The 27,177-nt window shown below is 42.1% G+C and overlaps 2 protein-coding genes across 5 annotated transcripts in view; one reads left to right on the top strand and one right to left on the bottom strand.

The window, feature by feature from the left end:
* Window positions 1–265, bottom strand: part of LOC148477429 (exocyst complex component 5-like) — a 73,434-nt gene extending 73,169 nt beyond the window's left edge. For both annotated transcript variants that reach the window (XM_088456763.1, XM_088456762.1), the window contains exon 1: window positions 107–265. In XM_088456763.1, the coding sequence (XP_088312889.1) occupies window positions 107–133 (27 nt within the window). In that variant the 5' untranslated portion in view covers window positions 134–265. The remainder of the gene's footprint in view (window positions 1–106) is intronic.
* A 5-nt stretch (window positions 266–270) lies between these two features.
* Window positions 271–25,591, top strand: LOC148477430 (AP-5 complex subunit mu-1-like). 3 transcript variants are annotated; one of them, XR_015872512.1, is made up of 10 exons: window positions 271–371; window positions 1,677–1,780; window positions 4,751–5,396; window positions 17,369–17,596; window positions 17,799–17,938; window positions 19,705–19,790; window positions 20,565–20,680; window positions 21,568–21,664; window positions 22,738–22,821; window positions 25,399–25,479. XR_015872512.1 is itself a non-coding variant. In XM_088456764.1 (9 exons), exons 2-9 carry the CDS (start codon window positions 1,713–1,715, stop codon window positions 25,479–25,481), a joined length of 1,464 nt encoding a protein of 487 aa, XP_088312890.1. In that variant the 5' UTR covers window positions 271–371; window positions 1,677–1,712; the 3' UTR covers window positions 25,482–25,591. The 3 variants fall into 3 exon arrangements, 2 of the variants coding, with proteins under 2 accessions (XP_088312890.1, XP_088312891.1); XM_088456764.1 differs by lacking the exon at window positions 22,738–22,821 and having other exon boundaries at window positions 25,399–25,591; XM_088456765.1 differs by lacking the exons at window positions 271–371; window positions 22,738–22,821 and adding an exon at window positions 386–591 and having other exon boundaries at window positions 25,399–25,591.
* Window positions 25,592–27,177: the final 1,586 nt, after the last annotated feature.

Genomic DNA, 27,177 nt, shown 5'->3' on the forward strand with positions numbered 1-27,177 from the left:
TATAATACTGTAACTCTGTATACTGTGACACTACCAGTGTATACTTGTCACGGTCCCCCTTGTATACGGTGGAGCCTTGCAGCAAAGCTCAGGCCCCCGCACGTACCTCGAACAGCTCCGCGGTGGTGGCCATGTCACTGTGTGTGTGTAGAGCGGGAATGGGGTCCCGGCCAGGCTCAGGCTCACAGCGCCATATAGTTCCCGGGCGGGGATCAGAGCGCTGCCATCCTCACCGGAAGTGATGGAGGGAGCGGAAGCGGGGCGCGCACAGCTGTTGACATCTGACCCCCGGGCGGGTGAAACCGGAAGTGGATGGAAGTCAGCAGTAGTGCACCCTGGCTGCAGGACGGGAGGGAGTGTGACTGTCCCGGGTGAGGGGCGCAACCGGGAGCTTTCCGTTATCGCCAGATGGCATGCAGTCTACATGGCCGTTAGGGCATGCTGAGAGCTGTAGTCCACCAGCAACCGCAGACGCACAAGTTCGGCTCAGTGTTGTTGTGAAACCTCTGCTTCCCAGTTCCTCATTCCTAGCAGAACGGACCAGTTGTTGTGGAACTACAAGTGCCAGCATGCCCTGACAGACTATAACTGGTAACAATCTAAAATATGTTCCAGGGACCCTTACTGCTGAGCCGGTGCACTCTGTCACATCACCTGGGGGGCCTTATACTGTCCCCCAAATATTATGTTTACTGATTATTACAGGGCCATAAGGAGGGCTGTGTGGCTGCACTGTGTGGGTAGAGACATTATGGGGTAGATGTACTAAGCCTTGGAGAGAGAGAAACCTCCAGGCAATCCGCTCCTAACTGCATTTTTCAAACACAGCCTGTAAATCATACTTGCTGACTTTTTATTTCTCCTCCTGGAGTAGCCCAGATAAGAGATGCAGCTGGCTACTTCAGCGGGCGAGGCTGAGCTTACATGTCATTAGGCCCCGTCATGGCAAACTGTCGCAAATCGCCACTCAAATATTCTGCGAAAAACACTTCCCAGATGTGTGGGGGGTGAAATAGAGACCTAGGACTCTTCATTGAGATTTTCTTTATTACATTGTATGTTAATAAATACAATGCTGTTTAAATTGCAGTGCATTTTAATTATGTGAAGAAACTGAATTTGTTTATTAAATATACTAAGGGGGAATTCAATTCTGAGCAATGTGCTACTTGACATAGCTGCACATATACTGTAGTTAAATACAGCAGACAAATGTCATTCATTTTCCTGCACACTTCTACTGTGCATGAGGGAAAATTGACGAAGGTATAGGGACGGAATGCAGTTCTAGTGGCACTCAGAGCCTGTTGCTCTGAATGCAATTCCCAATCATTTCCATTTCTACGTGTTCATTTACACTAGTTATATTAGTGACAAACTTTAATTTCTGATAGGGTACAAAGTTCTGTAAGTACAATTGCATACATGATATTGGGGGGGAGCAAATCAAAGCTTAGAAAGAGATAAAGTACCAACTAATCAACTCCTAATTGTCATTTGTCAAACAATCTGTAAAGTGACAGGAACTGATTGGTTGGTACTTTATCTCTCCGTATCTGTTTCATAATAAATGCACTCTTTTATACTTACATTGTAGAATGCAAGTTGCTTATTTGTTGCTATATCTCCGATATCGATGAAACAATCAGTTTGCTAAAATCTGTGTTGTTATGTAGGTTCCTGTTAAATGTGATTATTACTCATGCAAAATAATGCCTGTTCGTGGACTATGGATCTTAGATCATCGATTTGAGGAATGTGGAGAGGTAAAATTTTCAAGGTAATAATATTCCTTATTATTTTGCTTATATATACTTACACGTGTGTTTTGTACTATTTACATCTTTCCGTGAGTAGATGTATTGCTAAGTGCATTGCTTATGCACCACAAAACATCTTGGTTTTGTACTTGTCCACCACAGAACACCTCAATGATTAGACCTACATTCCACCCTCAAGAGACGCATATGTAAACTAGAAGCAGGAAAATACAAGCCTTTTTTATTAAATAAAACTTTTCTCTTTTTCTTCTAAAATACTGTTTTTAATTTAGCCTTATTTGTATATAAACAAATTCATGAGATTAAGGAGACATCTGGACTCTCTAAATGATGTATCACTTTTGATGTATCTCCTTGATCACCATCGCGACCATCAACCTGGTCGGTCGTTAAGCTGTGGGTTGTAACCCACAGCTTAACGATCGACAAGGAGGCGGCCATTCAGGATGCAAGCGGCCGCCCTGATTCAGTGCGACCGCTTGCACCTAACGTATGCCTCTGAATGAGGTCCTATGTCCATGGAAAAACGGAATACTGACAAAATCTATAAGACGTTGTTTAAATGACTATTATTAGAACACTGCTCGACCTTCTGAGTGATTAACAATAGGTTTACAGCAATAGTAGACTTTTTTTTATTAAAAGATTGCCAATGTGCAACACCTAAATTATCATTAACGCCTTGCAATGCTTATCCCCCTCAGCCAGTGTCGCTGATCCCTCTGCCTGGTTCCAGCTGTCCAGGGACAGAACACCCTCCTATATCTAACTGTCTAATGCACCAGTCGTAAATCTCTGTAACACAGAACTATGTTACTAAGCCAATTCTCTAGGAACAGACCACCTACAGATGTGTCACCGTGCACCTAACCTCAAATCATGCCAAATAGCCACGGACTTTGCGACTTAGCTGCACCAAGCTTCCCACCAGAGACCTTTCACAATAGGTACAATGCATGGGGCACCTGAATACTAATGCTGGGATTTGATGTAGCTGCTGTGTGTGACTCTGCTAATCTGGGTAAAAAGGCAAAAGACAGAGGTCTGATAGCAATGACCCGCGCCTTGCCTTACGCCATCGCACTTAATCTGCGACGTTGTACCCATTTCTTTGCGACAAAAGTAGTCATTTTTAATGCTTCTGACACTATAAGTGGATTTGTATGTGTCTACAATGCGAATAAGACACAAAATTCAGGAAAAAGTATGGGAAATGCTACCCGTAGCTGAGTATCTGAGTCGCTCCAGGCATCTGGTGCCATATGGCGCAAAAACGCTAGGTGAATGAGAACACATCTGTATATTCTTTCAACTTATATCCGGTCTAGTGTCGCCTCGCTTCCTACTGAGCTGCTCATTGGGGTGGTAACACACCTTTACGATCCTACTGTAGAGGATTCCAAATTGTAGATCACAAATAAAGTAGCACAAGTTAGCCTGCAAACACCACAAATGACGTTTTCTGTCAATTACATACTGAACAAATTAGGGTTTTATTTTACATATTGATTTTATGCAAGTTTTGTACCTCAAGAACACTGATCTTGCTTTTTAATGCATGCTGTGTTAATAATGTTTGCAACTGTGTGGCCAATAACTTAATGAAATTATCCCTGGCCTCTTTACTGGACAACATTACTACACACCATTTATAAGGGCTCGGTATGGGATCCCAGCACTGATGATGCCGGCGTTCAGAATCCCCTAACCTGCCTCTCCCGCAGCCTAACCCTAACCGCCCCTCCAACAGCCTACCCCTAACTCCCCCCTAGAGCCTAAACCTAATACTCGCCCTTAGGATCATAGCCGTCGGGATTCTGGAGCCAGTATTTTTATTGCTGTCGTGATTCCAGCTTTGGGATTCTGACAGTCAGCAATGTGTATGCCGGGATGCCGACTACATCCCCATTTACAAATGCCAGTTTGCTTTGTGGGACCTGCAACTTTGGTATTTACAACATAATGCTGCACACAATGAGCAATTAATTTGTATTCATTAACCTCACAACCATACAGTGTAACTAAGAAGATATAAATTACATCCACTAGAACAACAGGCCTTGCATTGTCGTTTAAAGTGAGTGACAAATCATCGGACTTGACTTATATTCTTGAGGTACTGTTCCGTGTGACTTGATAGGCTAAGTTGTTTTGAATATTAATTCAGGGCCCGATTAAGCAAGGAACGCACGCTAGCAGACGCACGCACCCGTCTGCTGCGAGAATATGCTAATCAATGCATACGCACGGAGACCGCAACACAAGATGCAGATGCCCAGCCCCATATTAAGCCGCCCATCACCCTTTACTCACAGCCTGATCAGTACACAAGATAGCATAAACATCGGTAACATCGAGAACCATCGGACTCATACACACAATAGTGGTTGACCTGACATGCTGCAGGATTTTTGCCGCTTCCTGTGTACAGCTTACGGTATGGCTGCGTATGCCACCGCACTGCCATAATTATGCACACCCCATATAATGGCGTCCCAACGCACAGGCACGTCTGCGTTCACCCGACCACCCCTCGTCACCACCCACAACCAGCACTTCCTGTCAAACAATATTGGAAGGGTCTGCGTGTAATCTGCGTATCATAACCCGATCACACTGGCTAGTACGCACATGCGCAGTGCGAATTAATCGACAGATTGCGTGCATTCTCTCCTTAGCGTACCTTGCTGAATCAGGCCCTCAGTCCACACAATAGCTGCCTTTGGTGCCTGTATGTGATTTGTCCACTTAAAGAAAGGTCTATGCATTGGTAGAAGCTCACCTCAGCTACATTTGGTGCTGCTCCTCCCAATCAGGTTAACTTTCAGAATATACTATGTCTATCGTAAAATCATTAATTACATTTATTAGACAGCAGTCAAGCGTATTAGACTGCATTTTAATTTTTGACCACACAAATGAATTGAAATAATGCATATTATTTATTGCTGTATTTTTGTAACTTGCAGACATTACCCTACAGTAGAAAAACGAGCCAAGGCGTTTAACAGGTCAAGCTATGTGAACGTCCCTGATAATGAAGAGCTCTTAAAAGCCTTGCTCCACGAACTGGGATTGACGGAAGAGAATAAAAAGTTTGTGGAATACAGAGATAATTGTTCCAGAATCAATAAAACAAATGTGTACTCCTTGACCGTTTCTCAAGGGAAACTCTGGCCTGTCCTGGCCATTCAAAATGGCAACCTCATCTATGTGTGTCTTCCTCTAGTAGAGCAGTCACTGACTCCTCCTCCACCACTTATAAATATAAACAGCATCTCTGAAGCATTTGCCCTTTTATCCGGTACGATGCTGTTTATTAATTCCGGACTCAACACAGAAGCAGATATTTCATCGAAGTTCACGCAGCTCCCTCTTCTGATAAGTCAGGCTTGTCCACTGGGCTCGCCCGTAAATACAGACTTGCTTTCCCTGTCTGATAATGTAAGCAGCACCTCAGCGAACCAAAGTTATAAATCCCCAGCATGGAAGACCAGCAAACAGAAGGGTAAAGCTCAGATTGAAGTATACATCACAGAGAAAGTGAATTCCACTCAGTATGACAAAGGCGATGATATTGATATGTGGCAGGTATATGGGACAGTCTCCTGCAAAGTGAGTGGCTATCCTATATCTGTCTACTGCCAGTTATACTATTTTTCTAATGGATGTTGCTGTCGTCATTTCCTCACAGCTTCAACTAGTATTCCCCTGCCCCCATTGGTTTGTTCTCAGTCATCCTTCCAAGTCAGAGGATGGAGAAAATAAACTATGACTTAAGCTGGGTACACACTATACAATGTGTGACCCAGCAGATGGAACAACGCGATGTAACAATATATAGCGTACCATACACACTACTCGCTCCGGTGTATGACGATGCAATACATCATTTCTTGCTGCATAGCGTTGTTCATTGCATCGTTCCATGTGGCGTGCATGCGCATTCGTGCGTACACACTATGCGATCCGCATGATGTATTCGTTTTCACTCTAGGTCCAGCGCCGGGCAGTTTGCAGGACCTAGAGAATGGGCACTTCTGTGCGCGGCCGAAAAGGGGTGTGTCTTTATGACGCGTCCCCTTTTCATCACTTGGGGGCGTGCCCGGTACTTACGGACATGCCAGGCAGCCCCCAAGTGCTGCGGTCACGGTGTATGCATTCACCGGTGGTGACCGATGCACCGCCATTTTCTCCACCCCGGGACACTAGCCCATGGGAGGGGACAGAAACCGCAGGCTGTTACAGCAGGGCGCCGGAGGGTAGGGTGCTTTTTGCCCTTTAGAAATAGGGCATGGCGCGGCGCCCTGCTGAAACAGCCTAGCGGAAACGGTAATGTATTGGTCCGATCCCTGTCAGAACGATATATTGTACGATATATCTTTTAGTGTGTACTCAGCTTAACTGTTCCCCTGCACATCTATGTTATGTGTCCTAATAACTAATAACTTATGATGTTCATACAAACTAATAATGGAGCAATCATGGGTAATTGTCCAGATTATGCAATTTGTGTGGCCCTAAAATTACTTTTATGCTCAATAACGATCTTATGCACTAACAGGTTACAGTGAGGAAAAATTAATCCACTCATTCTGCTGGAACACCTAATGGCTGTACCTCATCCAAGTCAGCCACTATGTGTGTGGCCATATTGTATAGTATCTTATGGCTGACTCACGGATTGATATTTACAGGCAGTTTGACATAGTTACACCAAATAGTCCACCCTTTGCTTCTAGTATGGGATTAATACAACCAGATATCCAGATCAGTCATGATTTTTTAGAGAATGCCAGAAAAAGCATCTGGAATGTAATTTGTATTGGTGTGCAGTGTTTGGGTCCCTCATGATTCTGTTGTTTGGCGTGACCAGTGAATGACAGTCTGATTATGGGGTAGATTTAATAAAGCTTCTAGCAATGAAAAGTGGTGGTGGTATATGTAATAGGCTGTAGACTTCAGGCATAGGCGAGTCCTGTGCGAGCCTGCACTATGTTTTAAAGTAAAAGTCATTTAAAAGGCAAAACCAGGTTTATTTTGCCTTTTAAATGATTACTTCTTTAACCACTTAACTGACAAATTTTTTGTCCAAAAACCGCTCCGAAATTGTCGGGTTTTTTTATGATTGAATTAGGTCAGGAACAGTCTTTTAAAACTATTTCAACGCAATTTTTTTTTTTTAAACACCAAATACCATAAAAATTAAAATTTTTATGGTTTACTGTAGTTCTGGTCATTGACAGCTGTACCATCGATGGCCGATTGTTTTTATCGATGGTTGAACCAATCGATTGTCTAACATCGGTTGGGGGCTCCCCATACACACATTATATATATATATATATATATATATATATATATATATATACACACACACTGTATATACACAGTATATGTATATATCCATGTGTATAGATCACACAGTATGTGTGTGTGTATATACATATATAAATATATATAATATACATGCACATACATCTAGGGCTTTGCGTTTATATATGTGGGGTGGGGCTTGCAAACATGGAGGAGGGAGAGGAGGGGTTGGCTCTTTGGCCAGCGGCTGCTCCCTCTACTATTTGCAGCCGCTGGCAGGACGGTGGGGTGGGGGCAGAGAGAAGGTCAGCGCTGATATCGCTACCTTCTGTTTGCCCAGTGGCTGCTCTGTCAAGTTTGCAGCCGCTGGGCTGCTGCTAGTGGTGTTGAAGGGAGAGAAGGACAGCGCTATCACCGCTGCCTTCTCTGCCCTGTCGGCGGCTGCTCTCCGGAGGGGGGAGGGAGAGAAGGACAGCGCTATCAGCGCTGCCTTCTCTGCCCTGTCAGCAGCCGCTGGGCTGCTGCTCTCCGGAGGTGGGAGAGAAGGACAGCGCTATCAGCGCTGCCTTCTCTGCCCTGTCAGCAGCCGCCGGGCTGCCGGGGGTGGGTGCGCCTTCGTTGGGCTGTCCGATCACTGCTAGCAGTGATCGGCTGGCCCACGGGGAGGGACAGTATGCAGAGGGACCAGAAGGTCCCTCTGTGATTGGCGGCTGCTAGAAAATTATTTTTCAGCAGCCGCCCACAGAGCTTTCCTGACTGGTCGTATCACATACGACCATGTCAGGGAAAGCCCAGTCTGGTATGGTCGTATCTGATACGACCATGTCAGGCAAGTGGTTAAAACATCTGGCAGTCTTGCACGGGACTAGCCGATGCTTGAAGTCCATAGCCTATTGCATACTGAATACCCCATGGTGTTGGACATAACCATTTAGATTCTGTCTATCATTTTCTAGGATGCAATAGAGGAAATGATAAACTGAATCTTATTAGTTGCTATGGGTAACACCACCACTTTTCATTTTTAGAAGCTTTACTAAATCTACTCCTATGTCTGGCCAGTTTGGACACAGGTCCATTCATTTGGCATTGCAGCTGAAGAACTGTCTCTTCAAGTGTATTGGCAGTTTGGTCCCTGGCTGTAGCTGTAGGTCTCGCCTCTGTTCCTGTTGTCGTCTTTCTCTGATTGGTTATCCTAAACAGTTGGGACCAAGTCTGAACAAAGAAGAACAGCTCTTACATTAGGACAGGTCCATAACTTGCACTGGTGAATAATTCTGGTCTACTGCATAAACTTTCCTATAGAGGTCAAACTGTTTTCCTTTGGGGCATTTGCTAACTGGACAACAAGCCTGTGTCAGTTAAAACAGTTGCTTACTCCCAATGGAGGCAGAAAAAGAAAGAGAAGGATACTCTCTTTTTGTGGGGCACTCAAACTGCTATAATATATATAAAACTTAGCTATTAATATGTATGCCATTAAAATAATGAAATAATGTGACAAACATCTATACGTGAACACTGAAAAAACAAAACAAACACAACATGTAATCTGGGCCCCAGTAGGTCCAGTTATGAGTGACTGATAAGAGATAGGAAAAAAGTTTTATATATATCCGATCTCTAAATCCCAATATGGGTCAGACACAAAAATTATGACACTGTGGTCAAAAAGGCCAAAATATGTATATATTGCAGGGGATTTATATAAGGAAATATAAAGGATATCGGGCCTCCAATGTAATAGTCGGTGACTACCTAGCTAACTCCCTGTAAATAGGGGTAGTTCCAAAATTGCTGTCTATACTGATAAATTTCATACATGAAGCATCATCATATGGGAACAAATGTATAATACCACAATAAATGATTTATCAAAAAAACATGCGAGCAGAAAAATACATAGACCATATAAATTACAGTTGTTCTCCAAATTGCTATCTAAATTGATAAATTTCATACATGGAGCATTATCATATGGGTACAAGTGTATTATACCACAATAAATGAAATATAATGTGCGAGCAGAAAAATAAAAACATTGACCACATGGATTGTAGTTATTCTCCTGGGCACAGTGTATGTATATACATATAAAAAACTACACACACACATATACACATGTGTATATAGATAGTACTTCCTGATATATAATATCCGTGATCTTATGACAATTTCATTCCAAGTGTGATAGAAAGCAGGATAGTTTAAAGGAGGAAAGGCTCTCCATTATTGTATGAGTAAAATGGCTGCGGCGGAGTGTCTTGCATAAGCATAGGACACTGTGTGAGCGGATTCCACCCTGTACATGGGGATAGAAATAATAGGACACAGGTATCTGCTGTTGGACAGGGCGTTTAGAGGGCGAATCTGATGACAATGCAGTGCAGACTCGCTCTCCTGCGTCCCGCACAATGAGAGTACCTACAGCAGATAACAGTGTGAGGAATAGGACACAATAGTGTAAAAGAAATAAAAAGAAAAAATGTGAGAAGGGTTAATATTCCTCAGAATGCTGCTTCCTATGGTATGTGTGTGATACACAGTGAACCATGGCCCTCATTCAGACCCACTCGCGAGCGGCTGTCCGCTCGCAAGTGGGTCGATGGTCTGCACTGCGCATGCGCACGACGGAGGGAGCTCCGTCGTGCGCATGCGCGAGACCCTACGAGCGAAGGACTTTCCTTCGCTAGGAGTGTCTCATCAAAGGAGGCGTGCTGTCGATGTTGACTGACAGCACGCCCCCTTTGGTGGGCGTGCCGGGGGCGTGCCTGCCAGACGGAGGCGTTCCCAAGGGAACGTCTACCGTCTGAAGCCGGCCCCACTGACATCACTAGTGATATCAGTGGGAGTGATTTTGGCTCTGATAGAGCCAAAACCACTCCTGGCCTTGCGGTTGAAAAACTCAACCGCAGGCTTCTGCTCGCAGTTTCGATGGTCGCGATGGTCAAGACCATCGCGACCATCATCCTGCACGCTCGTATATGCTGTGGGTGGTGACCCACAGCTATACGAGCGTTCCAGGAGGACGCTCCATATTAATGGAGGTGGGCCTTGATTCAGAGCGAGCGCTCTGGTCAGAGCGTCCGGCTCTGAATCAGGGCCTATAGGTGAGTGGTTCTGGGGATTCCCTAGTCATCAGGAAGAGTACAGGAGAGAGTGACATCCATGCAGAGAGCTAGCCCTGCTGTGCCCCCTCCGGCGAAACACGTGTTTGGGCACTTCAGGGAACCCCTTACAACCACCAGGGGCCACTCCCTGTCGGCAGACTATCACGAGCAGCAACCACAACAGGTATCTCCTCTGGGAACAGTGTGCAGAGCGCACCCTGTCTCCTGCCCTGCACTCTTCATTACATCAGGGCACAGCACGGCTAGCTATCTGCATGGATGTGCCTCTCTCCTGTACTCTTCCTGATGACTAGGGAATCCCCAGAACCGCTCACCTATGGTTCACTGTGTATCACACACATACCATAGGAAGCAGCATTCTGAGGAATATTAACCCTTCTCACATTTTTTCTTTTTATGTCTTTTACACTATTGTGTCCTATTCCTCACACTGTTATCTGCTGTAGGTACTCTCATTGTGCGGGACGCAGGAGAGCGAGTCTGCACTGCATTGTCATCAGATTCGCCCTCTAAACGCCCTGTCCAACAGCAGATACCTGTGTCCTATTATTTCTATCCCCATGTACAGGGTGGAATACGCTCACACAGTGTCCTATGCTTATGCAAGACACTCCGCCGCAGCCATTTTTCCCATACAATAATGGAGAGCCTTTCCACCTTTAAACTATCCTGCTTTCTATCACACTTGGAATGAAATTGTCCTAAGATCACGGATATTATATATCAGGAAGTACTATCTATATACACATGTGTATATGTGTATGTGTAGTTTTTTATATGTATATACATACACTGTGCCCAGAAGAATAACTACAATCCATGTGGTCATTTTTTTTAATTTTCTGCTCGCACATTATATTTCATTTATTGTGGTATAATACACTTGTACCCATATGATAATGCTCCATGTATGAAATTTATCAATTTAGATAGCAATTTGGAGAACAACTGTAATTTATATGGTCTATGTATTTTTCTGATTGCATGTTTTTTTGATAAATCATTTATTGTGGTATTATACATTTGTTCCCATATGATGATGCTTCATGTATGAAATTTATCAGTATAGACAGCAATTTTGGAACTACCCCTATTTACAGGGAGTTAGCTAGGTAGTCACCGACTATTACATTGGAGGCCCGATATCCTTTATATTTCCTTATATAAATCCCCTGCAATATATACATATTTTCTCCTTTTTGACCACAGTGTCATAATTTTTGTGTCTGACCCATATTGGGATTTAGAGATTGGATATATATTAAACTTTTTTCCTATCTCTTATCAGTCACTCATAACTGGACCTACTGGGGCCCAGATTACATGTTGTGTTTGTTTTGTTTTTTTTCAGTATTCACGTATAGATGTTTGTCGCATTATTTCATTATTTTAATAGCATACATATTAAAAGCTAAGTTTTATATATATTATAGTAGTTTGAGTGCACCACAAAAAGAGAGTATCCCTCTCTTTCTTTTTCTTCTCATATAATACAACTCTCGAGGGTGCACCTCCATAGAGAGACTTCTTGGGATTTTGACCCACTTTGTATACTTATTTTGGAATACATCTATACAAGTGATTCTGGGCCTGATTCAGAGCCGCTCGTAAGCGGCCACTCGTTCGCTCCGAGCGATGTTCGCACATCTGTGCATGCGTATGGGTCGTAATGCACATGCGCCAACCAGCCATTGCGGTCGGAAATCGTGCGCTCGCAAAACAGCGAGGGCCTGCTAATTTGAGTGACAGGATGAGGCGTTTGTGGGTGGTAACAGGGTAAGATGCTTGAATACGGGGAGTGGAGATCCGAACGCAGGCGTGCCAAACGGTAAAAAGGGCATTTAATGGGTGTGCATAATTAACAAAGCAGCGTCATCGACCACGTCACTTGGTTGTCTTTTAGATTAGCCTGAACTGCTCGCAGTGATTGCGGGAAGTAAAACCTACCACAAGCACTGCGAGCAGTTCAGACGACTTTCGATGTACTCGATTAATCTAATAAATAGCAGAGATGACGTATGATGCGAACGTCCAGGGGTCGTCTTTACAAAATAGCGAGCGCATGTTTCGTTCACTCGCTCAGACATAGAGGCGTCAACAGACCGCAAAGAGCGAGCGCTCTATTTAAATAGCCGGACCCTTTTTCTGAACGACCGTTCGCAAATAGCGTCCGGCTCTGAATCAGGCCCTCTGTCAGTAGTCCCACCAGTGCTTAGGATATCCTCATCCCCTTTTTCCCTATACAAAGTCCCAATGGAGGCTAACTAAATCTGGGTACACACTATACCACGGGTTCTCAAACTCGGTCCTCAGGACCCCAAACAGTGCATATTTTCCATATCTCCTTACAGAATCACAAGTGAGGTAATTAGCTCCACCTGAGGATCTTTTAAAATGTGTCAGCCAGTAATGAATACACCTGTACACCTGCTGGGTGACCTAGAAAACGTGAACTATGTGGCGTCCCGAGGACCGAGTTTGAGAACCACTGCACTATACAATATATACCGTCCGAGATATCGTCCGCGACAGATTGGAACGACCATCGTATAGTGTGCACTGTACCTTAGAAACCATCCAAATCATCATACGATGAATTGGATGGTTGCATCTTCCCTTCATGTGCTGCACATCAGATGGGAAAATGCAACGTTCGATGCGTTATAGTTTACAGTAGACATGTAACGATATATTGTACCGTCATACAGCGGATCATTCCATTGCTGGGGCGCCTGGTCATTTGGGCGTTTACCCAGCTTTAGACACAAATTGAGCATTGCTAACCACGGCTGGGCCACTATAAAAGCAAGAAAACTGCTCAATCTATCGTAGTCAGTCACTATTACAGCAACCCATGCAGGTGTAAAATTTATCCTGCGCCATCACTGGAAGTCAGGTCCAGGAAAAAGTAACTATAAAATAAATGGGACATTTATGAAATCTATTCCGCAGGTTCCCATGTAGAGAAGGCAGTGTTGACCATGGTACATATTCAGGCATTATGCTTTGTTTTCTAATCTCTACTAGAAAAATCAGTTATATGACATAGCAATGTTTCTGATGGACCAGAGATCCGAGCTACAAGGGTCATTTACATATATTTTGCATAATACAAGGGTTATTTATATACCGGAGGCCAAATTGAAACGTATTCATTCTACAATGCATTAGGTCCTTTGTGAGGACAGAAGATGACACATGCCATTACCGATTCATTCAGATTATTGTGGCCAAACACCTATATTGGACCATTTGCCAGCTTTAGAATCTGATTGGTTGTTAGGGACCACAATACTTTCTCTGCACAGTTCCCTTGTGGAACAGTTTTCAGAAATACCCTCATCGTCTTACTTTTTTTTTTACAAGTGTGAATGCTCTGTAGTGTAATAGCATTGTAAATTGCATTTCTCATGTCACTGATTACTGAACAATCTGTTTTGTGTTACTCAGTTTATTTGTAGCCTTACAATGACACTTACCTCTGGTTCCACCATCTAGCTTTAGTTCAGTCTCTGTCACCTCATGCCTCTGTGGGCGAATCAGTAAGCAGGAGGCCCTGCACATGCAGGTTTAATAATAGCAAAGTAGCATAGCTGCAGCAATTTACGATTACTAGTTGTATTAAATGAGCACTAGACAATTACTCTTGCTGACATTAAGAGGTACTTCTTTCATTTTAACACTCCAACACAGTTTACTTTGTTACTTCGGACAGCACATTTGTATGACACCCGAGCTGACATTCTTGCATAGTGGTACTACTACTACTCTCACTTATCTGCTCCTTCACAATTGCAGTTACCTCAGCTTACAGTACTTGCACTGGGTACTGGGTCATCTCCTCTGGCCCTTAGTTACACTTAGGGATGGCTATCGGAGGGGTGTCCATCAATGGGACCATAGGTGGTTGCCATCAATGGCACGTGAACCATCGACGGTTTGCACCCCTTGATGGCCACTGCTGTGGTGGGGAACGGCGGGCCGTGGGCCAATGAAAATCAGGGGCGTGCTTAGCCAGCACCAGGGGGAGGCGGGGAGGCTAAGCTCCGTCCCGTCTAGAAAAAAAAACTGCTCCTATTCGTCCATAGATGGCAGAGAACCATTGACTCTCTGCCATCAATGGTAAAAGTATTCGACATCGGCCGTAAACCATTGATGATTTTGAATCGGTCACCTGCCCATAGTGTAGTCATCCATTTTGAGGACTGATGCATTATTCAGACTATCAGTTATCAAGAGACCAGTGACATTATTGAGTCACTGACTAATATTCATGAAGTTTGTAATGAACAAACTGATGCCGGCGGCTTCGCCCATAATGAAATTTCTTCTGCCAACATTTTTTTATTTGATGTGTTCTAGGTGTATTGCTTTGCATAGGGGCCCTCGTGTGGGCGTGACCTGCAGCGCTATACAGACTGGTGGTCACCCACCACTCACACTAGTGTCACTGTGTGCCCTGTGCACAGACTGCTGCTCATGGCGGGGAAATGAGATTGTATGCTTTTCCTGAAGCAGGGACTGATGTGTCTGCAGTATTAGATGATTGCACATGAATGCGGGATATGTTGGCACTGTTTGAATACTATGATATTATAATATGCAGAGCAGTGAAATCCTTCATCAGTTATTTCCCTACAGTGCAGGGTCCTTGCTGAGTAAAACATGGTTACTTTCATTGAAGATACATTATTCAAAATTTAGAATGTCAAAATAATTGTTCACGTATTGAAGCCTCTCCTAGTAGTATGAGTGCGGAGATCTTTACCTGGGGCCCTGTCCCTAACCTCACTCTTTTTTGCCCATAAGGGCTAAAGGGGATGAGCCACAGAGTCTAAAAGGTTGGGAATGAATTGTGTGCCATGAAACTGGCACAGTGATCAAATCAGCAGTCGCAAACCCGGTGGCTCTAGTTCTCCAATGCCCGTGGGTCCAGAAAATAAGGGCACCTGCTGTGGATTTAGCTTCTGTTGCAAGGTCAAGAACGTCACCAAACATTTGGTCATGCGGGTAGTAGGGGAGTTTATTTACATAGCAGTAGTACCCACTGTTTGGCAGAGGGCTGACGTCCAAGAGGGTGGCACCTTAATGACAGCTGTGCCCTCTCAACTTAATATGTTGGACCGGCAGAGCGGAGTCTGTCAGTGTGGTCCATCTCCTCAGAGAACGGTGGAGTGGATAGATTGTATTTTAGAACATATATTAATAAAAAAAATACAGTTTTCAGTTATTGAATAGATCCCCCTTCCCCATCCTGATGACAGGTTCACTTTCCCTGACAGAATGTAGTACCTTCTTACAGCCTATAGGTGTCATTTGTGCTGTTATTGCAAAAAGTAAATGTCTAGCATTATCCAGAGACAGCTATGCCGGCGAAAATATCTGCTATAAGAACAACATTCACTTCAATATAATTGTAATAAAATCTGTAATTGGGTTTATTATTTTCAACTGGTCATTTTACCCTAGCCCTTGATGGCGACCTTTACATAAAGTAAAAAGGAACTTCATGAAAAAGATTTACATGTTACACATGAGGAACTAATTTCTTCTTAACTCCAAATATTAGTTGGATAACACTTCTCCATTACGTTCTCTTAAGGTGCGTACACACCTGGCGATTAGGAAAGACAGTACTATTACGACATCATAATCGTACAGTCGTTCCTGATCCCCTGTAGTGCCTACACTGAACGATCAGTCGTTCAGTGTAGGCACCCTCCATCATTCCTGAACATGGGCAATCTGTCATTATCGGCAGATTGGGCTGCATGTTCAGGCGATGGACAATGTAGTGCACGATTACTGAGCGATTACACGATTACGATGTTGTAATTGTGCAGTCGCTCAGTAAAATCGCCCAGTGTGTACGCATCATTAGATGTAATGGCTCAAACGTACTGTTCAACCAAACTTTGGCAATAACCAATGGACACTGGCAGCAAATACAGTAGAGTTTTAATAACCTTCCTAAACTATTCTACCAAATTCCCTCCCCTCTACACAGTTCGCACAAAACTTACATAGGTTCTCTTTCTATTGTCAGTCAACCCTCTAACCCCAGGTGAACGTTGCAGTGTGACTGGGTTGTATAGACCACCATGTAAAATGCAATATGTAGCATTTATACCCATGTATCAAACTCCTTTTATTCCATAGATTGTAAGCTTGTGAGCAGGACCCTACATCTTTGTCTGTCTGCTAATACCCCATCTCATTTTACTGTGTTGCCCAGTGCAACAGAATATACTGGCACTATATAATTAATGTGAATAAATAAATAACATGGCATAAATATCTGTGATTATTATAAAGAATTATAAGAAAATGTTTATTTGAATAGCAAAATTGTTGTTTTTTTGACCCCTGGAACATCAATTGCTCCCTAAACACAGTGCACTTGGAAGCTTAAATACAAAAAAAATATAAAATGTTGTTTTTTTATTTCACTTTAATACAATATATGACTTTCAGAACACTTTATTATATTAATACAATCTTCATTTTGCGCAGATTGTGTCCATGGCTTCAGTTTATTATTGAGTGTCCAAGCATGAATTTGTTTTCTTCTAAGAAGGCAATACAGAGATGCTTGAAAATAACAGATTAAATCAAAAGAAATTAAATAATTTTTCAGCATGTTCCAAGTGCTCCCAGGAATCTTTTGCAGTAGCCTGTTCACACAGTTTGCCCATAGTAGAAATGTATTAACCGCATTGAGAAAACAGTGCAGTGGGCTGAATGTGGTGAAGGGCAGGGAAATGTTTATGCAGGTGGTGGTCAATGAACATGGTAGGAGCCATTTTCAGCTCTTCTCCTGCCGCTTTCCCCTTTGTTTATCTTTGTACAAGCAACATTAGCCCCAAGGGACCAACTTATTCAGCACTACCTAAAATAATGACTCTTTGATTGCAGTCAACCTAAAGTGGCTCAAGGACTTATTAGCATCTACGGACCTATGTAAATCATTATTATTATTTTTTATTATGCAAAAGGTACATTTGATTGATTTAATGCACAAACCCCACGGGAGGTCATTGGAAGCTTGTGCTGAGTAAGTGGACATGTGGATTAAAAGCCTTTGCTTCGAGCATTTAGACAGATCTAATTAACGTCATCATTTTTTTTTTCTTCTCGAAGTGTAATTTGGAAACAATCAGCCAAAATGTAATAGTTGGCTTGAATCTTCCTGCGAATGGCTCCCCGCTTCAGGATATCCTGGTCCATCCCTGTGTGACGTCCATTGACTCGTCCATGCTTATCTCAAGCAGCGTGGCTGTGTCAGATGATTCTGCTTTCAACGGGCCGTACAAATTTCCCTTCATTCCTCCTTTTGATTTGTTCCAATTGTGTTATTACACATCACAGGTAAATGGTGGATTAGGAGGCCAGAGGTGTAGTGTATGTTTTTTATCATTTTAAATCATAGTTGTACCAAATGTATAACACTTATTTTAATACAAAAAGCTATAGGATCTACTACATTTATAGCTGTACTATGGCCAATCGGCTTGTAGTAAAAAAAAAATTTTTTCTAGAATTAACAAGTTTATTGTCCCTTAATTTGAAGGTACCAGTGCCACCAATTTTGGGTTTTTACCAGTTGACAGAAGATGGGCACCAGGTACAGATATCCGTTAAACTGAAGCTTCATGAGAGCGTTAAGAATGGATTTGATTACTGTGAAGCTCACATACCTTTCTTCAACAAGTAAGATATTATATGCCTATATAAAGTACATATATACAATTACCACTTGCACAATGCTTCAGAATGTTCTAAATCTTCATTACTGTAATTGATTGCATCACATTGCTGCTGCTGTTACACTCTGTTATTCTCAATAAGCTCTACATACCTGGCCTCATTCAGAGATGGACGCAAATTCCATTGCGATTCCGTTTGCAGCCGACTTGCGAAAATATGCAAATGACTCAACCGCCATCTTGTGGCCACCTCCAGCGTCTCGCATCCGCCACTTAATGTACAAAAGCGGAAACATCGGTCGCCCAACGACTTTCTGAGTAAGCCTGTGTTGTCACAGACAGAACGGTTCTCCTAAAACGCCGGGGTCTCTCCAGCTGTGAACAAATTTGCAGAGGCTCACTAGGACATTCCCAGGAAACGGTCCTGACACGCCTGCGTTTTCTAACCTCCCCTAAACTCTGACTACCTGTCACTCACTTTTGGAAGAAATACTCTCTGCGACCACCATCGCTAATCCATCACCGCGAGTACACAGCGAGGCGGGGGCGCATGCATAGTGGCAAAAGAATTCCTCCACTGTGTCTAATATCTACATTGTGTCCATTTATGAATCAGGCCCACTATAATTAAGTGCTAACTACTTTCTCAATTGCTAAACATAATTTATTTTATTTTTTTCTCAAACTTGCAGTCCATGTAATGGGCCCCATACATCAGCGATGGATTGCCGCGATCCTGCGATGCTGCAACCCGGCATCACAGGATCGCAGAAATCCAACATGTTGGATTAACCAAATTTGACGATTGCGATCAAAAAATGATAGCGATCGTCAAATCGGGGACATTTAACATGTCAAATGTCAGCAATCCGGCGACGGATCGCTGAACATCAACAGTCGGCGATCGGAGGTTTCCGATGGGCAATCGGAAATTTCCGACTGCATCCCTGCATCGCGACGATCCATCGCAGATGTATGGGCACCTTAAGACAGTTGGAGATGTATAAAAACATGCATCTAAAAAAAAAAAAAAAAAAATGTTCTGGCAAATTACCTACAGAAAATACCACTGACTCAGCACAATATTTAAAGCAATAATATTTTTGTTTCACTCTTAAAAGAAAATAAAATAACTAAATCATTGTGCTGGTTGTTGTTATTCTCTTAAATTGTACTATTAAAAAATCTAATTCTTTAATGATACATTAAAATAAGCTTTTATTTGGAGTGAAGCCAAGCCTGCAAAGTTAGAACATGATAGTATGGTATAAATAATCCTGAAATTAGACCTGTGCAGAGAACTGTGCTAGGATGAACTATGGAGTTCGAATTTTGAAACAAAGCTGTCAGGCCTAAATGGCAACATTTGTATGCTGACGAAGACACCAACATTGACAATTTTCCCATGTGCAGTGTATATGGTACACATTATATAATGTGTATGCCTAAACCGTCGTTCATTCAATCGTCCCATCTGCTGTGCTGCACATCAGATGGGACGATTCCACGGGCGACGTGGTGGTGTCACATACGCATGTAACGATACATCATCGCACAGACATAGGCCGGATTGTGTAGTGTGTATAGCGACGAGATATATCGTTACATTGCATCGTCAGATAACGTGTACCCAGCTTTAGGGGGGGTGGGAGCAGCCGAATATGGCAACCTCCCGTTGCTGAGAAGTGAATTCCTCCCAAAGTGATAAATGAATGTGCTGCGGAATGTGGTTTAGCCTCCATAATGTATCATTACTATTTTGTATTCCAGAGGTCAGATAAAGCATTTTGAATACAAAGTCAGTCATGGGCAGCTTGAATTATCAAGAGAGAAGAGTCTTGTAGTTTGGGTGATAGGTACGTAGTGAAATTTTCTATCACAAACGTAGGTATTAGACCATTGGGTAACCTTTTATCAAACAATATACATACATATATACAGCACAGGCTGCTATATTTCTTGCGAAGAAAATAAACCTCAGCTGGAATACCAGTGGTGCCTAGTTCTGGTTCTGTAACAAAGCAATTTGATGATACAGTATTTAGCCCTACCTCACTACTTTTGAAATTCTGTTTGCTTCCAGTTCTTTTCATATCAATTGTAGAAAGCTTTCACAAATGATAAGCAAGCTTTAATCAGCATTTTCAAGGTGCATACACACGTAACGATTTTGTAACCAACGATTTTCTGTCAGAGTTTCCCTTGAAAATTTGAACGATTTCTTGAACTGTAATGAACGATTTTTTGAACGATGAATGAATAATATTCCTTCCCTTAATGAAAATCGTCATGTTGGACAGTCTGAAATGGACGATGAACAATAACTACAAACGGGAGTGCGCATTTGTGATTATCGTTCATCATAACTCATAAACTGAACGTTTTTTTGAACAATTTAACGATAACGACGTCGTTCAAAAAATCGTTGTGTGTTTGCACCTTAAGTCTCCGGATGATCTCACCAAGGAAAGGCTCATCAGTGAGCACTAGAAATGGTAAAGAATAGTTGGATAGGTTTCTTGTTAGCTGAGATCCTGCAGGTACTCACAGTGACAAGCCTGTTAGTGATTTGTGTTAAAGGCTTATAAAATTGTGTCTTGTTTATTCATTAATTATACTATCATTTTCAGGACAGAAGTTTCCAAAATCTTTGGAAATTTCTCTTTCAGGGACTGTGACCTTTAGCTTAGAACAACACACAAACCCTACGGATCAAATTTGTGTTGGAAATACAGCTTATATTAAAGTAAGTGGATAACTAAAACAAAAAAAATATTTATTAAATTGTTTGTGATGCAAAATTTCTTATAACAAGTGTTTTTATATTTGAGAAATACTACAGTGTTGTTGTTAGCATTTTTGATGAACTGTATTTTTTGTTTCATTGTGTATTTTGTTAATGAGAGAAATGAAAGCAGCCTCACAGCTGTGTTTTGTGAGAGGACTGTGTCAGGAGCCAGCTGATTTGTACAGGGAGAAGGTGGTAATTATACTTGTTGGATCCATCCCTGGATGTCATTTCTGACTGCAGTGACTAAGATGGAGAAAGAGAGGAACGACGTATTGTTTAACCACACTCAGGGTGACTTTACAAAATGGCAGAAATGCTTTCTTTTTAGTGTGTGGCTGATTCTCAGCAATCTCTTTCTTAATGTGCCTCTATGCCCACTTATTGCATTTATATGTTCACACCCATATTTCCTGCCCCAGGTGTGCGGCTGCGGGTCTGGGTATACATGCATGCAATGTAAAGTGTAAAAACATCATTTCACAATTCTGCTTATTCTCACTTTTGGACCAGCCGCTTCATTAAATTAAACTTCATCCAATGCCACATCTTGGTGCCAGATCTATGCACTTCCTGTAAAACAGGTGCATGTTTAGAATAAAATTGATGCATTGTAAATTCACACTCCCACATGGGCCGTAGTGGTTTTTTTCTTTTTTAATGTGAATTATAATTTTATGGTTGCGAATTGTCCTAAAATGGACATGACAGTGACAAATATTGTTGTCTTTGTCTCCTCATAATATCACCAGTTGAGAGAGATTATAGGAGTATAAATGTAGTAATAGTGTTTAGCAGGGTACTGTCCAGTTAAAGAGCTTTGTGTGTTCATTTTATGTCCCCAGCTTTCCTTTAGAATCCCTGACTACAGCCTCACTGGATGTTACACAGACCAGCATTCTGTCCAGGTCTTTTCATCAGCGAAGCACAAAATTCTAACATGTAAGAGCCCTCTTCTGTCCGCTTTCAGTCGCTATGTATTTGTGCATGCTGAAATGGTAGATGCTGTCAAAATCTAACATGTGCCTAATTGCTCTCAGAAAAAGTTACTTTCTCCTGACACCACTCTTTTTAGCACCTTTGCTGCCTACTGAACTTTTAATTGGGGGCATGTGAAATCACTGGTGTATATTATTTAGGGGGGACATTTCTGAAAACGTTTCATCCTTACATCTATAGAAAATAAGGTTTTTGGCTATGCCAGCCAGTCAGAACGTACTGATATTTTTCCAGCACAGGTTATAAAATTAAAGAAAATATCTGATTGGTTGCTGTTGTCAACATCTAAATTTGTTACCCAAATAGTTTTTTTTTTTTTTAAATCCTCCTTTTTCACTTGGGACCCTCTCATGCGCTGTTCTAAGCATGTCGCTTGTCCCAGCTCACAAGTAGACAACAAGTGGTCGTTACTTAGATCTATGGGAAAACTGATAGCATATCCTCATGTGGCCTAATGATCAGGGCCGTAGCTAGGGTGGTGCAACCTGTGCAGGGCAGGGGGCGCTGTTTGGGCCAGGCTGTCAATTTTACTGTTTATTACCATTCTCACTTGTAGCTTCCTCTTCTTCTATCTCCAGCATCTCCTGGCCTCCCCTATCTTTTCCCTTGCCCTACCCTGTGAGGCCATGGCCCTTTTTCAGATGCACTATCTTATGTTCCTATTTAAAAATGGGAGGGGGAGCACAAATGCTCTCTCTGGCACAGGGCACCAAAAAGTCTAGTTATGGCTCTGCTAATGATCAGCGGCATCTGATTATAGTAAGATTACAGTAATAAGAACTGTGGTGCAGCCCATGTTAATCTAACATTTTACCCATTGTATGCACCAAAATGTTTTATACTATAACATAGTCCCCTCCCCAACTCCTTCACTTCTGCTTGAGGAAAGACTTTAAAGGCTCATGGGACATATATCATGGCACACTTCCAAAGCAACCTTATAATTACTGGATGCTTATGGTAAAACTTCAGTCCAAATATTTAGACTACTTTTTCCTGTAATTCATATATTGTAGGACTAGAGGATGACGTAGTGGAGAGAGAGGTAACTTGTGGCTGTTCTGCTCTTTTAGAACTGCAAATTCCAGCAGCCCTTCCAGGTACAATCTGTTGTTTAATAATTTATGAAAAAATCAGAAACTGGTTATTATTTCCTTATAAATACCAGTTAGGACAGGATTCAATTAACTGTGCTTGCGAAACCTCTACAACTATGGAGAGCCTTTTACCCTTTGCACTTGCCTAAAGGTCCCTTCCATGTGGTAGAAACTCCTGGGGTTCCATGCCTAGGAAGCCCAGCAGTTCTGGAAATTGTTTAGCTCTAATATGTATCTGTACACAAACACATGCGCACACATAGTATGTGGTATGGTAAATGTACCTGAATGTCCGGGGTCGCAGAGCCACATAAGCTTCAGGGATTTAAATTAATTTAAGACCTAAGTTTAGATGCTTTTTAACAAAATAAAATCCAAAACTTTTTCCATGCCATAAACACACAGGAGACACATCTAGGACTCTCAGTCACACACGAGGCATACACTGACAGACCTACTTTGTACAAAGACTGACAACATCCAGTATACAGAAATCTGGCTCTGTCAGTAAAGGGACCTGCCTTTGGCATATTAAAACTCCAAGTTTGTCCATTCTGCTTAGTGAAATAAACTTTTACCAGAACATCAGTTGCAATTTAACTCTCATAGTGCGGGGTATATGTAATAGCCTGCACACTGCAGGCACTGGTGAGTGTCGTGCGAGACTGCCTGATGTTTTGAAGTAGCAGTCATTTAAAACACAAAACCAGGTTGATTTTGACTTAAATGACTGCTACTTTAGAACATCGGGCAGTCTCGCTCAGGACTCACCGATGCCTGCAGTCCCAAGGCTATTACATATACCCCTGTGTCTCTATTACTGACAGTCATACAAGCGATGGACATTTTGGGACCAAAATGCACTGACACATACGTAACTAACTCAGCTGCTAAGGAGAGACGACTCGGGGTGTATACATACAATAACAAGGGACACTAATAGTGCCCCATATCATTTGGGCACCCAATTTATAAGTATAACTTTAGGATCTTAATCTCAGTTTATTATGTTATCATATGCAGCTCCATTAATTCACTAGTCAAATCGTGTCAAGACCTCATACTCATTTCACAAAGCAACTGAACAGGAAAGTGACTCACTAGTGAATTATCCCTATAAAATGTCTATACATTAACATTTTCTGAATAAAACATGTTCACAAAAGTGCAAAAGAAGTTCAGCTTATCTGAAATTGGCAATCTATGACCCGGACAATAATGGGTGTATAAATTCAAATAGTACTGCTCCTGGGCTCTTTTCCGGGACAATCATCAAAGGGAATTCACCACATGGAGAGCAAGGAAGACCACAAAATTGAGTGTGTGTGTGTGTGTGTGTGTGTGTAAAGCTTGATAAAGCTTCCTGGACCGGAAGCGAAACGCGAAAGCTGTTGTTTTTTTCTACATATTACTCAGACTAGTCTGTATAGACTACTTTTATACCCCTTTCAGACATCTCGAGATTCCCGGGAATTTGGACCACGTTCCCGGGTAGCCGCCCCTTCAATCGACCAGGGTTTTTATCGGGACTTAAGTCCCGAGAAATTACCCTGCTTCTGTGTGAATGGAGCTTCCCGGGTATTTACTATTCCCGGGCAGCACCAAGTAGCTTTGAGATGGAGTTGACAGCGGAGAGCGTCCTATAGGACACTTAGCGCTGCTGCTTTGAGTTGGCAGTGCAGAGCATCCTATAGGACGCTCAGCGCTGCTGCTCACCACCCCCAGCGCCGGCCGGCTGTGGACACCCGCCGGCGGGTCTCTGCCACAGCGGGCCTCCTGCCACGACGGTTGCTGTGTCAGCGACACAGGACCCCAGCCGGATGCTGGGGACACCCGCGCTGGAGACCGCCGACTGGTCCCAGCCATAGTGGGACACCCGCACTCCCGCTGGATCACCAGGGAATTAAAAGAAATTTTAAAAAAATAATAAAAAAAAAAAAATCTGCATTATGATTGGCCGGCTTCCAGCAGCTGAATGATGACATCATCATCATCAGCCAGAGAGGGGATAGGCTAGGAGGAGCAGACGGCAGAGAAGAGGTAGGTAAGCAGGAAAACCCTGCTCTTGTCTGAAAGGGGTCTACCTGGGAATTTCCCGGGTAGACACTGTAGTGTGAAAGGGGAGTCTCGACCAAATACTCGGGAATTTGCACAGGAGAAATTCCAGGGTCTGAGCAGGAAATTAACGGGTTATATATCTGAAAGGGGTATTAGAGAAGTATTTTTAAATATTTGTGATTGTAATATTGTTGCAAATGCTAAAAAATATATAAAGAGAGATTTCTTAATCATATATTTGGTATCTTGACTCTATTTTCTGCCATGCCCAGTTATTAATTAATTTAATATTTGAATTGGTCATTTATAAGCGCAACACCAACATTTTTCTTTTGCTTGTCTGAGACTACCTAGTTAAATCTAGTTTTTTGGGGTTCCTCACAGACCCTTAGGTGTGTGCAGCTATTTTACCTACTTATACATTTATATATAGAATTGACCAGTGCCAAGTTTCTTGCTTTCTGTTCCTGCTTAGTTACACCTTGTGCCGTTGCATTTGTTTTTACCCTCTTTGTATTACAGCTCGGGAACTCATCTCTGCTGACTACTATATATGGAACTCCAAGGCTTCAGCACCTATTGTATGCAGATCATTCTTTGATTAAATTCCACCAATGACTATATTGTATTTGTAACAAATCTAAAAAATTGAGCAATAAATTGCACTGTTTCTTGAAGATACATTTCATTAAATTTATTTCAACTGTTACATGTTCACCAATGCTTCAAGGTATTTTCTCATTACATTAATTTAAGACCGGAATAAATGAGTTGTCTAAGGCAGAGATTCCCAAACTCGGTACTCAAGGCAACCTAACAGCCAAGGTTTTAAAGATATTCTTGCTTGACCACTGGTGACTTAATTAGCACCTCAGTCAAATTGATTTAACTACCTGTGCTCAACCATGGATATCTCTAAAACCTGTTGGGGTGCCTTGAGGACCGTAATTGGGAACCTCTGGTCTAACGACTAATAAGCTTAAAATGTAAACCAGGCCATGGAGCAACTAGAAGGGCTGTTTAACGTGCAAGGAAGTAAGATGTATGCGGACACATCTGTAATCTGATTTTTATATATGCTTAGAAGTGGCAGAGATCGGACATTGTCCTACACTGTTCCACCATCTAGGCACACCTTATGTATAGTAAATTTTATTTTTATAGCCATTGAAATAAAAACATGTAATTGTACAAATTGTCCAGATGTTTGCTCACTTTTATGATTTAACAAATACATGAGGTTCCAAGGAGTAGTAAATGAGAACATGGAAAGAGTTAAAATTAATTAATAATTTCCATCTAAGACTGTAGTCCAAATGATATGAAAGACCATCCACAGACTCATAAATGTTCTTCTCTGGAGGGCAAGCACCTGCTTCGTTCCGGAACATGCACATTGTGAAAAAAATAGAAGATATGCTCCACAAACAAGGAATATGTTGACTACGCTATAAACCCCATAATGAGTGCCTACTTCAAGATTTTGAAAGTTCCACTTTGCAAACTCACTGTGTGGAAGGAGCTTCAGGATTGCTGTCCCTGAGATGTGCATACTATAAGAAAAAAAAAGTGTCAGCATGCTATTATTTTAGAATCACCCTTTAAATGTATATTTTCCTTCTAAAATATTGATTGTTAAAGCCTCATTCATTCAGTGATAGAAAAATGCCACCATCTCAGAGCACGTTAGAAAGTATGTTACCCATTCTACAAGCTGCATAGTCTAACTAGTGCTTTGCAATCACTCAGATCAGCTGTTTGGATTTTAAAAAGTATGTTACCCATTCCCATCTAGCAAGCAACATATTGTTCTTACATTTCTGCATAATGGAATTTATTTCTGTTAGCAAAGATTTAGATGTAATGACTTGATTGTATTTTGTATTACCTGGGTGGGGGATGTTGTTCAGTGATGCCTAGTTTATGGTAGGATACTGCTTGTGTTTACACAAACCCAGTGCCAAATTTCTTCATTGATTAGTTAGCATTTGTGGTCAGCTGTAGCATGTCCCAATCAGACTTTCTTTAAGTTTAGAATCAGTATAGAGGCAGCCGTGGATGTCGATGGCAGCCGTGTATTATAAGCACTAAGTGTGTTATAACACAAAGTGTAATTATATAACAGTTAAAAAAAACAGTTGAACAAACAATGAACAACATCTACAACAAGGTAATTACAATATCATTCCTTACCAGTAGTTTGTGTGTTGTGCATTATTGAATGTATTGCAAAAATGTATCAGAAACTTCTATTAATGATCTCACTCCATGGAATCATCTCTAAGACTACTACATCCTTTA

This window comes from Taudactylus pleione, unplaced genomic scaffold, assembly GCF_031769625.1.
Source record: "Taudactylus pleione unplaced genomic scaffold, aTauple2 ptg000712l, whole genome shotgun sequence".
Taxonomy (NCBI): domain Eukaryota; kingdom Metazoa; phylum Chordata; class Amphibia; order Anura; family Myobatrachidae; genus Taudactylus; species Taudactylus pleione.

Coding starts and splice junctions, on each gene's coding strand:
- LOC148477430 (XM_088456764.1), top strand. CDS start 1,713: ATGCCTGTTCGTGGACTATGGATCTTAGATCATCGATTTGAGGAATGT. Junction 5,397..17,368: donor ATGGGACAGTCTCCTGCAAA/GTGAGTGGCTAT, acceptor TTCTTCTCGAAG/TGTAATTTGGAAACAATCAG. Junction 17,597..17,798: donor TGTGTTATTACACATCACAG/GTAAATGGTGGA, acceptor CTTAATTTGAAG/GTACCAGTGCCACCAATTTT.